This window comes from Elephantulus edwardii, unplaced genomic scaffold (assembly GCF_000299155.1).
Source record: "Elephantulus edwardii isolate Elephantulus edwardi_28Jun2011 unplaced genomic scaffold, EleEdw1.0 scaffold00028, whole genome shotgun sequence".
Lineage (NCBI taxonomy): Eukaryota > Metazoa > Chordata > Mammalia > Macroscelidea > Macroscelididae > Elephantulus > Elephantulus edwardii.
In genome coordinates, this window is record NW_006399778.1 from 301,957 (window position 1) to 316,414 (window position 14,458).

At 38.6% G+C, this 14,458-nt stretch overlaps 1 protein-coding gene across 1 annotated transcript in view; it reads right to left on the reverse strand.

Moving 5' to 3' along the window:
* Positions 1–265, reverse strand: part of PHACTR4 (phosphatase and actin regulator 4) — a 95,963-nt gene extending 95,698 nt beyond the window's left edge. The window contains exon 1 of the mRNA XM_006883637.1: positions 157–265. Coding sequence (XP_006883699.1) covers positions 157–265 — 109 coding nt within the window. The remainder of the gene's footprint in view (positions 1–156) is intronic.
* Positions 266–14,458: the final 14,193 nt, after the last annotated feature.

The window sequence follows — 14,458 nt, forward strand, 5'->3', positions numbered from 1 at the left end:
CCTCTTCTCCCCACTTATTCACAGAATTCTTCATGAGTAAACATGATGCTCTTTCCTATCTAAAATCCCTTTTAAATTGCTTAAATTCACTGTTCTTAGTGATAGATTCTAACCCCTGTCTCTGCTTACAGGCTACCTCTGTTAACTGCCAGCTACCTCTGCTTAATAAAGCTTTGTTTGCATGGAAGAGCCTCTTCCGGTCAACCTTGGTTGGTAGAAGGTAAGAATCCTTCAGTGGAATAATTCCCAGCTGGGTGAGGGCCATTGTTCTGGCGACAGAAGCAGCAGTTAAGAAATCAAACTGTGTAATGCAGTATGCAAATACACTGCAAAACAGCCCTTTAAAGTGTTAAAGGGCAAAAATACCTCTTTGGACTAAGGTATCCCTGACTCAAGCAATGATATTTTCAAATGCCTCACATTCAAGCAAAATCTAGACAATTAATAAAGAACAAAGAATAGATGCCTTTGGATTATGAACGGCAAAGAACACTGACTGCCAAATACATGGACTGTCAAAAGAACAAAGAGATCTCTCTTGGAAGAATTACAGCTAGAACATTCTTAGCAATGAGAATGGTCAAACATTAGGTCATGTTATCAGGAGTAACCAGTGCCTAGATTAGGACACTCACTGTCCTTTAAAAGTAAATGTCAGTAAAAAAAAAAAAAAAAAAGAAGAAGAAGACCCTCAACAAGACGGACTAGTACAGGGGCTGCAACAATGGACTGAAACTGAACAATGATTGTGAGCATGGCACAAGACCACTCAGTGTTTTGTTTCTGATGTACATGGAGTTGATGTGAGTGCTATGTAAGAAAATATAAAAAAACTAAGGCATGTATTTAAGAATCTTTATAAGAATATTTAAAAATCTAAGTCGTCTCAAGATACTAACACAAAAAGCAAGCCAAACTCCATTTATCAGATGTGTAAAGGTGTTCTAAAATTATGACTCTCGTGTACCCTGAAATGAGTAATCAAGAGTTGATTTGGGGAATCATGAGCTAACAGGCACCTCTTCATCCCTCCATGTCTCCCTTTGGAAAGTATTTTTCTCTAATAAACTTCTTTCTTTGCTTGCATAGAAGAACATGGACTCCTGTTTTGCCACTCCTACTAAATCGAAGGAAGAATTGCAATTTAAGGAACGTACTGGAGACATTTTCTTGATGACCACATTTAGGGAGTAGTCTGGATACAGTTAAAACAATGGAAAACCAACAATCTTTAATAAACAATCACTCTTCTGACCCCTAAATGTGCCTCTCTCAGGGGGAAAAAATGTTTAATTGGGCTTCATCTTAGTTCCACATATTCTATTTTGTATGAAGCTCCATTTTCTCTTTAAAGTATATAAGGACACTTCAACATCTATAGTGTGCAACTTTATAAAATGGTAATGCAATGACAAACCAAACTCCATCTTGTTTGTATTCCTGCTTGTTTCAAAGCTAGAATTTTTTTTTTTTTTTTTTTTTACATTTCCTATAATTATATTTTATTAATTTTCATAAACATTTACAGAGATTTTGGGCTTCCACTCATTCATTGTTGCACTATTCTCTCTACCCTCCTCCCAGTTTGTTCTTGTCCAAATGCCACAGTGCTTGTCAAAGCCAGTTCTGATTAATCTTCTTTGTCAGTGTATCCTTTGCCATTCCCTATCACTCCTCCCTGAGAGAGACTTCACCCTGAGTCATAAGGAAAAGGGGACGGCGTATTCTCTTAGCTACTTCCTGCTGAAAAGGGACGCTGTGGGTTTCAGGGTGAAGATCTTCTCTCACTACTCTAAAGGGCCCCTTTGGCAGTAGGAAACACATAGACTATTATGGAGATTGATTTTGGAATTCAGATGCACTCTTATTGATTGTGCTTGGCTGTACATGTACATATCCTTCAAGATGTATCATGGGGGTGTTGCAACCTAGAAGACACAAATTTGACTAACAAGTTATAAGTACATGAGTCCAAAAATTATGGAAAAGTAAAAGAAAAGATTCTTTCATTGTTTTACAAACCCTCCCCCAGGTCCCCTCCACCATGCAGCCCTCGTTCTAGTCTCCTGTGATGACAGAAACACCCAGTTACATCTCTCTTTTAAACGGTTCTCTCCCTCCTCTGTTTCAGTGCAGTATACATTATTGAACCCATCTTACTCAGTCTCTCCCCAACCCCAAGGACAGTCCCATTCTACAACAGTGGCATCATGTAATATTTGTCCTTTTGTGACTGGGATATTTCACTCAGCATAATGTTCTCCAGAGTCAACCATTTTGAATAATATTGCATGAGTTCCTTGTTTTTTAATGCAGCATAGTATTCCATTGTGCGAATATACCACAGCTTCTCTAGCCATTCGTTTGTTGATGGGCACTTAGGTTGTTTCCAACTCCTTGCTATTGTGAACAAAGCTGCAATGAACATGGGTGTGCATATATCTGCTTGGATGTCAGCTATGGTCTCTTCAGGGTATATTCCCAGTAGTGGAATTGCTGGGTCAAATGGTATCTCTATTTGCAACTTTTTGAGAAAGCGCCATACTGCTTTCCACAGGGGTTGCACCATTTTACACTCCCACCAACAGTGAATCAGGGTTCCAGTTTCTCCACAACCTCGCCAGCATTTGTTGCTTGCTGTTCTGTTAAATTTTGCTATTTTGACTGGGGTGAAATGATATCTCATAGTTGTTTTAATTTGCATCTCTCTTAGGGCTAGGGATTTTGAGCATTTCTTCATGTGTTTGTTAGCCATCTGAATGTCGTCTTCGGTGAAGTGCCTGTTCATATCCTGTGCCCATTTTTCTATTGGATTATTTACCTTTATCTTGTTGTGGTGCTCAAGTATTTCATAAATTCTGGATATAAGTCCCTTATCTGATATGTTATTACCGAATACTTTTTCCCAGTCAGTGGCTTCCCTTTTTACCCTACTGGAGAAAAAACTTATAACCTTTGTATCAATTTCAAAAGTTTGTAGAACAGACCATGTGGATAGACTTAATGAACAGAGAAAAGCCTAGAGCAGTATGCAAACATTTTTGCAAGAATGTGGCTATGCCAAGGCAAATCTGGGCAAGTCCAGGGAAGGTGAGTCAATTAGAAACTTAGTGAGAAATTCCTGTTTTTCAACTATAAATATTTTCCTTAGTTCTAGCAAACTGTAGCACTTTGAAAGTGCCTGGTTACTCTGGGTTACTATGATTCACAGATATGTGTCCCACAGTATGTCTTCTTTGCTTTTACTTTTAAGTAGACTTGTTCTTTTGTCTCTGACAGAATCAACTCAGGAGCACCTAACATCAACAACAAGGCCAACAAGATACAATCTGGCCTTTATATAATTAGTCCAAGAAAACCACAAAGCAAATATCAACAACCAAAAAAAATGCCATTAGAGTGGGGTGAGGAGAAAGGAGATTCTGAGTTCCAGGATGCTACATAAGATTAAATTCATTAAAGTCATAAATACTTCAAAAAACTAAAGAGAATCCTGTCTGAAGAATTAAAGGAAAGTGCAAGAATGCTATCCCATAAAATAAAATATTAATAAACAGACAGAAATTCCACATGCATAAATGTTGTTGTTGTTACGTGCTGCTGAGTTGCTTGCGACTCATAGTGATCCCATGTACAACAGCCCTAAACTCTGCTCTGTCCTGTGCCTATTGCACTGTCTCCGACACACCCATCCCGATTACCACAGTCACTGAATCAATCCACCTCATAGAGGGCCTTCCCCTCCTGCATTGTCCCTCCACCCTCCCAAGCATGATGTCCCTCTCCAAGGAGCAGTCCCTCCTTACAACATGTCCAAATTATGTTAGACAAAGCCCCAGAATCCTTGCCTCCAAGGAGCTGTCTGGTTTGACCCTTTCCAGGATGAACCTGTTTGTCTTCTGAGCAGTCCATGGTACCCTCAATACTCTTCTCCAGCCCCACAGCTCAAAGGCATCAATTCTCCTTCTATCCTCCCTAGTCACTGTCCAACTCTCTGACACATGACAAGTGATTGCAAAGACCATGGCTGTATCAGATGCACCTTAGTCTCCAGAGAGATACCACTGCTCTACAGTACTTTGGAGAGGTCCCTAACTGCATAAATACAGAATTAAATATAAATTCTGCAGTTGAAAAACACCAATACCTAAAATGAAAAATTCACTAAGTGACTTTACCAGCAGATTTGAGTTAGCAGAAGAAACAGCAAATACACAATGAAAAACAATGAAGAAAATTAGAATTTCAGGGACCTTTGTGATACTGTTCCATATGTAAACAAATATACATGAGAGTTCCATAAGGTGAGAGAGAAATGGGCACAAAAAATATATTCTGCAAACAAAAAATGCTGCTGACTTTGTGGAAAAACTGAAATCCTTATTCATTGTTGATGGGAGTGTAAAATGCTGTAACCACGATGGAAGGCAGTATGGTGCTTTCTCAAAAAGTTGCAAACAGAGATACCATTTGACCCAGCAATTCCACTACTGGGACTATACACCAAAGAAACCATAAACACCACCCAAGCAGATATATGCACACCCATGTTTATCACAGCTTTGTTCACAATAGCAAAGCGTTGGAAACAACCTAAATGCCCATCAACAAACGAATGGATAGAGACGCTCTGGTATATTCACACAATGGAATACTAAGCTGCATTGAAAAACAAGGAACTCATGAAACATTATACAAAATGGTGACCTTGGAGGACATTATGCTGAGTGAAATATCTCAGTCACAAAAGGACAAATACTGCATGGTGCCACTGATGTAAAATGGGACTGACATCGGGGTTTGGGAGAGACTGAGAAAGATGGCATAAATTAAGTATACTGGATTAAAACAGAAGAGGGAGAGAACTGTTTAAAAGGGATATATGATTAGGTATTATTGTCAGACAGACGTCCAGAATGAAGGCTGCATAGTGGAGTGGACTTGAGGGGAGGGACATATAGCAATGCAAGAATTTTTCTTTTACTTTTCAAAGAGAAGAGCGAACTGGGGGGAAGGGGGAGGGGCAGGGAGAATAGTGCAACAATGAATGAATGGAAATCTCTGGAATCTTCTGAATGGAAGTCTCTGTAAACTTTCATTAAAATGAATAATAATGCCGGGGAAGGAGGGACAATCTCCTCCTGTACCAGTCAGATCTGATTTGACGGTACATGCACACAAAAATAATAAAAATAAATAAATAAATGAATAAAAATTTAAAAAAAGAAAGCACAAATAGACAATCTTAAATTAAAAAAATGAATAATAACAAAATCAACAAGGAAAAAAATTTCCAAAATAATACCCAAAAATATCCCAAATTTGAGGAAGATCATTATTCTCCATAACAAAAAACCTCAACAAAATCCATACAGAATAAACTCAAAGAAATCTTCCCCAAAACATCAACTAAACTGTAAAAAGCCAAAGCTGCAAGACAAAACCCAACTTCTTTAGCAGACTTCTATTAGAAACTATGGAGACCAAATGGCAATGGAAAGACATATTGAAAATTGTGAAAGAAAAAGTTCAACCAAAATCAAGAGTGTCCTTCAAAAACCAATAATCTTTAAATCTGAAAAAAAAAATATTCCTTGAAGTCACCTTAAAAATAGAGTAACAATTTAGCTAAATTGGTAAAAAATTAGATCTTGAGCATTATGTTTTTTAAAAGATCTAAATAGGATCAAGGGGTGTTCTGGTGGCTTAGTCATACAGAATTGTGCTGCCAATCCAAAGGTAAACAGTTCAAATCCACCAGCTGTTCCATGGGAGAAAGATGAGTAATCTCCTTTCTGTTATTTGCTGCCTCTGAAACCCTGCTGGAGGGGCCAGCTATGAGCTGGTTCTGACTTGATAGTACACAACATATAGGATCAAATGTTCCATTTAAGGTTAAAGAGGAACTCTAAGGAGCAGTGAGTTTATGTTATGTGGAGTAATAACCCTGAACGGGAGGGTGAGAATAGTTGTACAACTCAAAGAATGTAATCAATGCCACTAAATTAAATACACAGAATCTGATTAATTGGTACATGTTTTGCAGTATATATTCTTTAATAATAACAAATTAAAAACAAAGGCATTTCCATGCAGAAACAGACAATCTGTGACTGTCATACAGAATTACTAAACTGAGATTATTGGGCAGACATTAAACAGGAACTTTAACTATTTGAAGAAACAAAGGGCACCAGTAAAGAGAACTATTTACACTCTTATTGTCTGGCCTACTTGATGGAGAGTTGCAACAAAGAAAACAACTTTGTATTTCTGGAAAATTACAAATAGAAGTGTCCTGTTGGAAGAAGACTTGCTTCTGGCAGAAGAAAGATCTACTTTTCATTTCCACCTAAGTGAATACCTGTGAATGACAACCACAGAAATATTCCAATGGCTTCCAAAACCAACCTTGTACAAAAGCTGCCCCAAACTGTTCAGATTGCTCTCAGAAGCTCAGGGTAAAAATCTAAAACTTTTCAACAGCATATGAGGTCCTACTACCATGCTCATCTACCCCACCTCCATCACCTTTAACCCACTAAGTTCCAGAGAGGTGAGTTTCATGGCTGTTGTGTCATGCTCAGAACCTTTGCAGCATTTCCACGGCCTGGAATGCTCTTCCCCCAGACACTCACTCCTCACTTCCTTTAGATATTTCTCAAATACTAACCACCTCAGTGAAGCCATCTCCATCACCCTACTTTAAATCTCAATTATCAGCGTTCCCACCCCCACTGCCTCTGCCCTTCCTTTTTCTTGCCTCATATTTCTCAAAGGTCATTCATCATCTTCTAACATACTACATAAACTTTTTTACTTTTATTGCCTCCTCTTACTAAAATATAACTTCTCTGAGTATAGGAATTTTGCCTGGATTTTGGGGTCTTTTCCTCCCACTGCTGGAAAAAAAGACTGAAGTTGTCAACATCTTCATTTTACACAAGCAACACCCAAGGGAGCTGCAGCCAAGGACTTCTTTAAAGTCTAAAAGAACATAAATGTCACTTTAAAGACTGAAGTGCAGCTGACCCATGCCATGGTATTTTCAATTGCTTTGTCTGTATTTGATTGACGGAATGCTATGTACGGGAATAGGAAAATTAAAAATAAACTGGTGCCTCTGAATTGTGGTACTAGTATTAAATATGTCACAGACTGCTAAAAGAACAAAAAGTATCTTGGAAGAAGTGTACTGAGGGTGGTCCTTAAAGGTAAGGACTGTAAAACTTTATTTCACATTCTTCGGGAGAGGTCAGTTCTTGGAAGAGACAACATATAGGGAAAGGTAGGTCAGTGAAAGAGATAAAGATCTTCAAAAGATAGCATGCACTGTCACAGTGATTTCAATGGTGGGTCTGAGTATGGTAAAGATTACAGAGATGGTGGAGGATAGGTACTTTCAATCTGCTGTCCATAGCTACTCTAGTAGCTAAATTGGAGACAGAACAGGAACTAACAACATCTCTAATACCAAGAGTACAAAAAACTACTTCACTCCCATCTACTTACTTGCCTAAAGCATAAATCTCACCTCTTTTTTTAAGAATTTAAAAAAATTTATTATTTTTTGTGCATTGTATTGTCAAATCAGATCTGACTGGTACAGGAGGTGATTGTCCCTCTTTCTCCAGCAGAGCATCTGGTGGATTCGAACCAGGCACATCTGGGATTGCAGTACATCTTCTTGCCACTAGGCCACCAGAGCTCCCTAAATCTCACCTCTTGTATCATGAATCACTGCAAGTGCAACAATGTATGAATGGAAATCCAAAGTCTCTGTAAATTTCCACTGAAATTAATAATAATAAAAAAAAGACACTATCTTCTTGCTCTTTAAGACAAAATAGAATCCAAAACATTTTCCCAGCCTCTAGACTTGTCAATCTCTAATCTGTATACTAACTCTTAAATAATCACTCTTGCATGGGAGTCGATGTAGCTTTGGTTCTCCACTTATTTAATCTAGGAGCCCTGGTGGAGCAGCACATTCCAAGCTAGAATGTCAATCAAAAGTCAGCGGTTTAAATCTATCAGCTGCTCTATGAGACAAAGATAGGCCATCTCCAGAAAGATTTATAGTATTGGTAACCCAAGAGAGGATCATCAAGAGTTAAAATTAACTGGACAAGAGTAGATTTGATTCACATCACTAAAAGAACCCTTTCTTCCTGACCTCAAAATGTTACAGAGCCCCCTTGACATTCTGCAGCAAATGTCTCATGCCCTTTTCAGTTTCAGCAAGCAAGGTAGTATCATCTGCATAATGCAGGTTGCTGATGAATCTTACTCCAATCCTGATGCCACATTCCTTCTCATAAAGTCCAGCCAGCCTCCTGAATGATTTGTTTTGCATATAAATTGAAAAGGTATGGAGACAGGATGCATCCCTGATGCACAACTTTCCTGATCCTGAACCATGCAGTGTTTCCTTGTTCTGTTCTGACTACTGCTTCCTGGTCTGAGTATACATTTCACATGAGCACAGCCAAGTGTTCTGGGATTCCCATTTTCTCAAGGTTAGACATAATTTGTTGTGATCCACACAGTCAAATGCCTTTGCATAGTCAATGAAACACAGATAGACATTCCTCTGGTACTACTCTCTGCTTTCAGTCAAACTCCATCTAATAATGTTGGCTATGATGTCCCTAGTGCCCAGGACCTCTTCTAAACCCAGCCTGAACATCTGACAGTTCTCTGTTGATATACTAATGTTCCAGTTGGTTTTAGATAATCTGCAGCACGATCTTGCTTGTGTGTGATACTAGTGATATTGTTCGATAATTCTCATACTCTGTTGGGTCACATTTTTCTGTGGCTAATAAAATATAGCACATGGAACCTGTGATAGTTACGGTTATACATCAGCTGGGCAAGTCATGATTTTCAGTGATTTGATCCATTGTCATCTGATGTTCTTTTTTCATCTTATAACCTAATATGATTAGCTCCATTTTATGATATTAATAAAACCTAGCTTCTGTGCCTGTTGTTACTGTTCCATTTGGGAGTGAACTGTCTATTATGTTAATGAAGCAAGATTAGGATGAGCTGAATCTGTACCTCCTACTCTGAATCCTGCAAACTCATCGTTATCTACAGTTCTTGAGCCAGTAGCATATTGTCTGACCCAATTCTCTAACTTTTGCATCATCTGAGCCAGAATCCTATTTATCTGGATTCATCAGCCCCTGTAAATAAGTGAGGCAGGAAAAATCACTAATTTCTGCAGCCTGTGAACAGACTTAGGAACAGTGCAGTGAAGTATCTAAATTTTAGGGAATTTCAGGTGATTCAGGAGAAAAATGGAATTGACTTTTAAGCAGAAAGATAATAATTTGAAAGGAAGGGGCCTAGTTCCACCAAGAAAATCCAGTGGACCCAGGGTTCATGCACGAAGAACCTCTGAAAGACTGTGTACTGTGGGGTGGGGGTGGGGATGGGGTGGAGGTGGGAGAAAGACTACAATGTGTATGGAAGTTTCCAAGGAACAAAAAGCCCACAGATGCTAACAGTGAATGCCTTCCCCCAGAGCAAGAGCCTTGTTTTAGACTTTTATTCTCCTGAATGGCTACAGATTAAATCTGTGTCTCTGGTATTTCTATTATAAATAAATAAGACAGAATTTGGTACCAAGAATGAAGTGCTGCTCTAATTAATACCTAAAATGTGAAAGAAGTTATAGGAACTGGGTATTATAATTTCTGGGGACATTTCTCAAAAGAAATGAAAATTTCTGAATCAAAGTTAGAGTTGAAGCTGAAAAACTCAAAGACTATCCCAGTTGCTATGGCAGGAAGGGTGCAGACACACTTCCTAGTAAGGTAATAATGCTGGACAAGTTGTTTGCTGTCTGTGTTCCTTCAAAAGTGATAGACCCTTGCCAGCCTCCAGAGGCAATTAACAACTGTTTACTGAATAAATGAATGAATGACACAACCTTACTTGCTGACAGTGAGAGGACTTGAAGCACTTGTTGCAGAGGATCCAGGAATGCTGCCTTCTCAATGTAAAAAATATCCAAATATTCTTACCATTGCACCAAAAGGCAGTGTAATGATGGATAGGGAGAAGATTGAAACTGTCAACATCTTCACCTTACTTGGATCCACAATTAACACCCTTGGTACCAGTAGTCAGAGATGCACTGCACTGGGAAAATCTGCAGGTAGGGACCTTTCCAAATTACTGAGTAGTGATGTCAGTTTGAGGACTAAGGTGAGTCTGATTCAGGCCATTGTCTTTCCAATTACTAGCTATGAATCCAAGACCTGAACAATGAATAAGGATGATAGAAAAAGAACTGATACCTTTGAGCTGTGATGTTGGAGAAAAGCACTGAACGTTCCATGGACAGCCAAGAGAACAAACAGATATGTCTTGGAGATGATGCAGCCAGAGTGCTCTTTGGAGGCAAGAATGATGAGGCTTCACCTCACATACTCTGGACATATTGCTAGGAGGTGATATTCCTTAGAGAGGAATGTGATGTTGGGAAGTGTGAAGGTTTGGCAAAGGAGAGGAAGACTTTCAACCAGGTGGACTGACACGGTGACTGCAGCAACGGCGCATGTCAGGAAGTGTGAGGATGGCAAAGGTCAGGACTGGGTTCAGATCTTCGGTTCAAAAGGTTGCTATGAGTTAGACTCGACTTGACAACACCTAACAACATCTTACCCCAACTACGCAGAAATAATTTTCTAACGATAGAAAAATAATGAAGAAATTCCAAAAGAGCAAAAGAAATGGCAAGAAATATTCATGTTCTTATAAAACAAAATTAAGTAAGAAAGAAATGGCACAGACTGAGGGAAATCAACTTAGGGGGGAATCAATACACACAATAAACTCAAACTCACTGAGGTCAATTCTGTTTCAAATCAAAGCATCGCCCACTAGATTTCCAAGGCTATAAATCATAACACAGTCAGAGAAGATTGCTCATCTTTTTCTCTCAGAGATTTTGATGGATTTGAAATGCTGGAGATGAACCGCTACGGGGTTAGCAGTGTGGTCTACTACAGACTACATCACAACAGTTCTCTATACATAATAAAAGACTTGTAAAATTATCTAAGACCAGTAAGACCTAAATAGACCATATGGAAAATCTATTTATGTTTTAATGACTATGGAAAGGCATTTGGCTGTGTGGATCTCAACAAACTGTGGCTAAAAGTGAGAAGAATGGGAATCCCAGAACACTTTCTTGTACTCATCTGAAACTGATACCTACACACAGAAGCTGTCACATGAACAGTGGAAGGGAACATTCTTGTGGTTAAAAAAAAAATCAATAAAGAAGTGTGGTAGGGATGTATCTTTTCTCCCTCCATACCTTTTCAATCTATATGCTGAACAGATCATTTGGGAGGCTGGACTGTATGAGGAGAAATATGGTATCAAGATCGAAGGAAGATTCATCAACAACTTGTAGTTAACACAATTTTGCTTGCCAAAACTGAGGACTAGAAGCATTTGCTGCAGAAAGTCAACATGGATTGTATCTCAACATCAAGAAAACAAAGATTTTCACCACCAGGTTAAGTGGCAACATCATGATAAGATGCAGAAATGATTGAGGTTGTTAACAATTTTATCTTACTCAGTTCCACAATAACACTCTTGGCAATGGTAATCAGGAAATCAAAAGATAAGCTACTTTAGGAAAGTCTGCCCTCAGAGGCCTCTCCAGAGTGATAAAGAGCAATGATGTCAGACTGAAGACTAAAGTATGCCTAATCTAGGCCATGGTCTTCTCAACTCTTGGTATACATCTGAGAGCAGGACAATGACTAAAGACTAAAGAAGAATCATCAATTCCTTTGAATTGTGGTGCTGGATAAAAGTATTGTGCCATGGATTGGAACAAATAGGTCTATCCTGAAGAGGGGGAAACCAGGTTGCTCCTTGGAGGCAAGGATTTTGAAACTTCACCTCACATACACTGAGGATGTTACCAAGAGGGACAAGTCTTTGGGTAAGATGGATTGACACAGTGACCGTGGCAATGGGAATAGGTGTGTCAAGAGATGGCGAAACTGGCTCAAGATAGGACAGGTTTCAGAGCTATTTTTCACACGGTTGCTATGAGTTATAGATGATTCAATGGCACATAACAACAATGAAAATTTTACATTCTTAGTAATTAAAAAATGCATTGCCATCAAACGAGAGCTGATGCATATCTGATGTTCCAGCAGGATTTCAGAAGCTATAAATCACAGGAGGAGATTGTTCATCGTTGTCCTGTGGAAGGTGGATTCAAACCACCAGAGGAATGGCCTTTGGATTAGCAATGCAACTCCCTATAGACTATGTCCCCCGAGAGCTCCCTAAAATTTTATGCAATGGTAACTACTAAACTGGGAATAGAGTTATTTTTAGAACATTAAAATCTAGTATTAGTAAAGTGAGTAAACCAAAACCAAAACTGTCAAACCTAACAGAGACCCATACACAGTGACGAGAGTAAAACTGTCCTGTAGTTTCCAAAGCTATACCTCTCAACGGACTCTCGGAGTGGTTGGTAAGTTCAAACCTCCACTCTTTCAGATATCAGCCAAACATCTTAATCATAACAATACTCATACTGTATATTGTTACTATTACAGCAAATTAAAATAAAGATGTTGACAAACTTGGTAATACCAATCAACTAAGTATTGTGTAATTGTTCATACCTGTTGATCTAATGATCATTTAAGATATTAATTCCAAAGGGGGGAAAATGCTATTTGAAAAGTCTTACAAATACTGCATTACAACAGATGAGGGAGAGAACTATTTAAAAGGGATATACAATTAGGTATTATTGTCATGACAGGAGTCCAGAATGAAGGCCACACAGTGCAGTGGACTTGGGGGGAGGGATCTCATAGCAATGAAAGAGTTTTTCTTTTACTTATCAAAAAAAGCGAATTGGGGGGGAGGGGGTGGGCAGGGAGAAAAGTGCAGCAATGAATGACTGGAAACCCTAAGTCTCTGTAAACTTTCATTAAAATTAATAAAAAAAAGAAAAGTATTAAGTGACAGCATTATTTTTAGAGGTTAGATAAATGGAAGCCTGTAAGATTCTACTATAACACCACAAATCCTTTATTCAGTGTTTTGTTTCATAAGTAGATACTGTTTAGTGGGGGAAACAAAGGTAAACAATAAAATTAGAGGGAAAAGATACATGGATAAAGTCCTTGGGGATCACAGAAAGTATGACTGAATCCTTTATATAATTTTTCTGACACTGTAGTGCCAACAAAAGTTCAAAGCAAGCAAGCAGTTAGGTAGGAGGAATCAAATATACTAGTTATCACCTATAGGGCATATGCAGTATATGACAGGTAGCTGAGTTTTCAGTAAGAGATTAAACATGTACGTTTCCATCAGAGCCAACTATCCATGCATAGAAGAAACAAATCATCCACCAGAAGCTCTGCCAGGAAAAGGAGGGACAATCTCCTCCTGTACCAGTCAGATCTGATTTGACGGTACACACACACACACACACACACAAAATCAAACAATACACATAATTCTTTAAGAGGTATCACAAAACTTGTTATCATGCTTAAATAAAACAGTCTACCACTGTCTAAATAGTACTCCTGGAAACTTGGCTAACAAGATACAAAGATTAAGAGAATAAGTATAAACCCAACCTCATTAATTCAAGATTTATACCCTTGAAAAAGCACCCACAGAAATCAAACACTATAAACATTTCTAAACTCAATCCACTGTCAGAATTAACCCTAAGAGGTAACAGTCAGTACTCAAGCAATGAATGTACGTTAAACCAGTACTCCCTTCTACACCACTGAGCACAGTACTACAATCAACCCCCTTTTCCTTTGACAAATATGTCTTTCCTTTTATTTATTGAGTATTACCGATTACAAAGATCTCCTACATTCATAATTTTATATAACACTTGTGAGGAAAGTTACCATTCTATTCTACATATGTTGTTTTTAGGTGCCATTGAGTCAAGTAGAACTCATAGTGACCCTATGAACAACACATTTGAGCCCTGTCCTACCCTCACAATCTCTGATACACTCAAACCCACTGCTGCAGTCACTGTGTCAACCCATGTGGTTGAGGGTCTTCCTCTCTCACTGTCCCTCACTTCCCCAGTCATGAGTCCCTCTCCAAGGAAATTTCCTGGCATAGTCTGGTGAGCACATTCAGGGCTGTATCTGTCCTTTGAAACTTGTCACCTAGTATCCCATCAATTCCTGGGGCCTTATTTTTTGCCAGTGCCTTCAGTGCACTCTTGTTCATATGGTACTTTCTAAAATATTACAGTGTTGGTCAATTCTTTTCTATACAAGAGGAAACTAAAATTCAGAGAGTTTAGTTGATTTATACAGTCACTGATAAGAAGTATTAGAACTTTAACTGGAAGCCAGGTCTAAGGTAATAAACGCAGTATTTGGAGTTAATTGTCAGAACT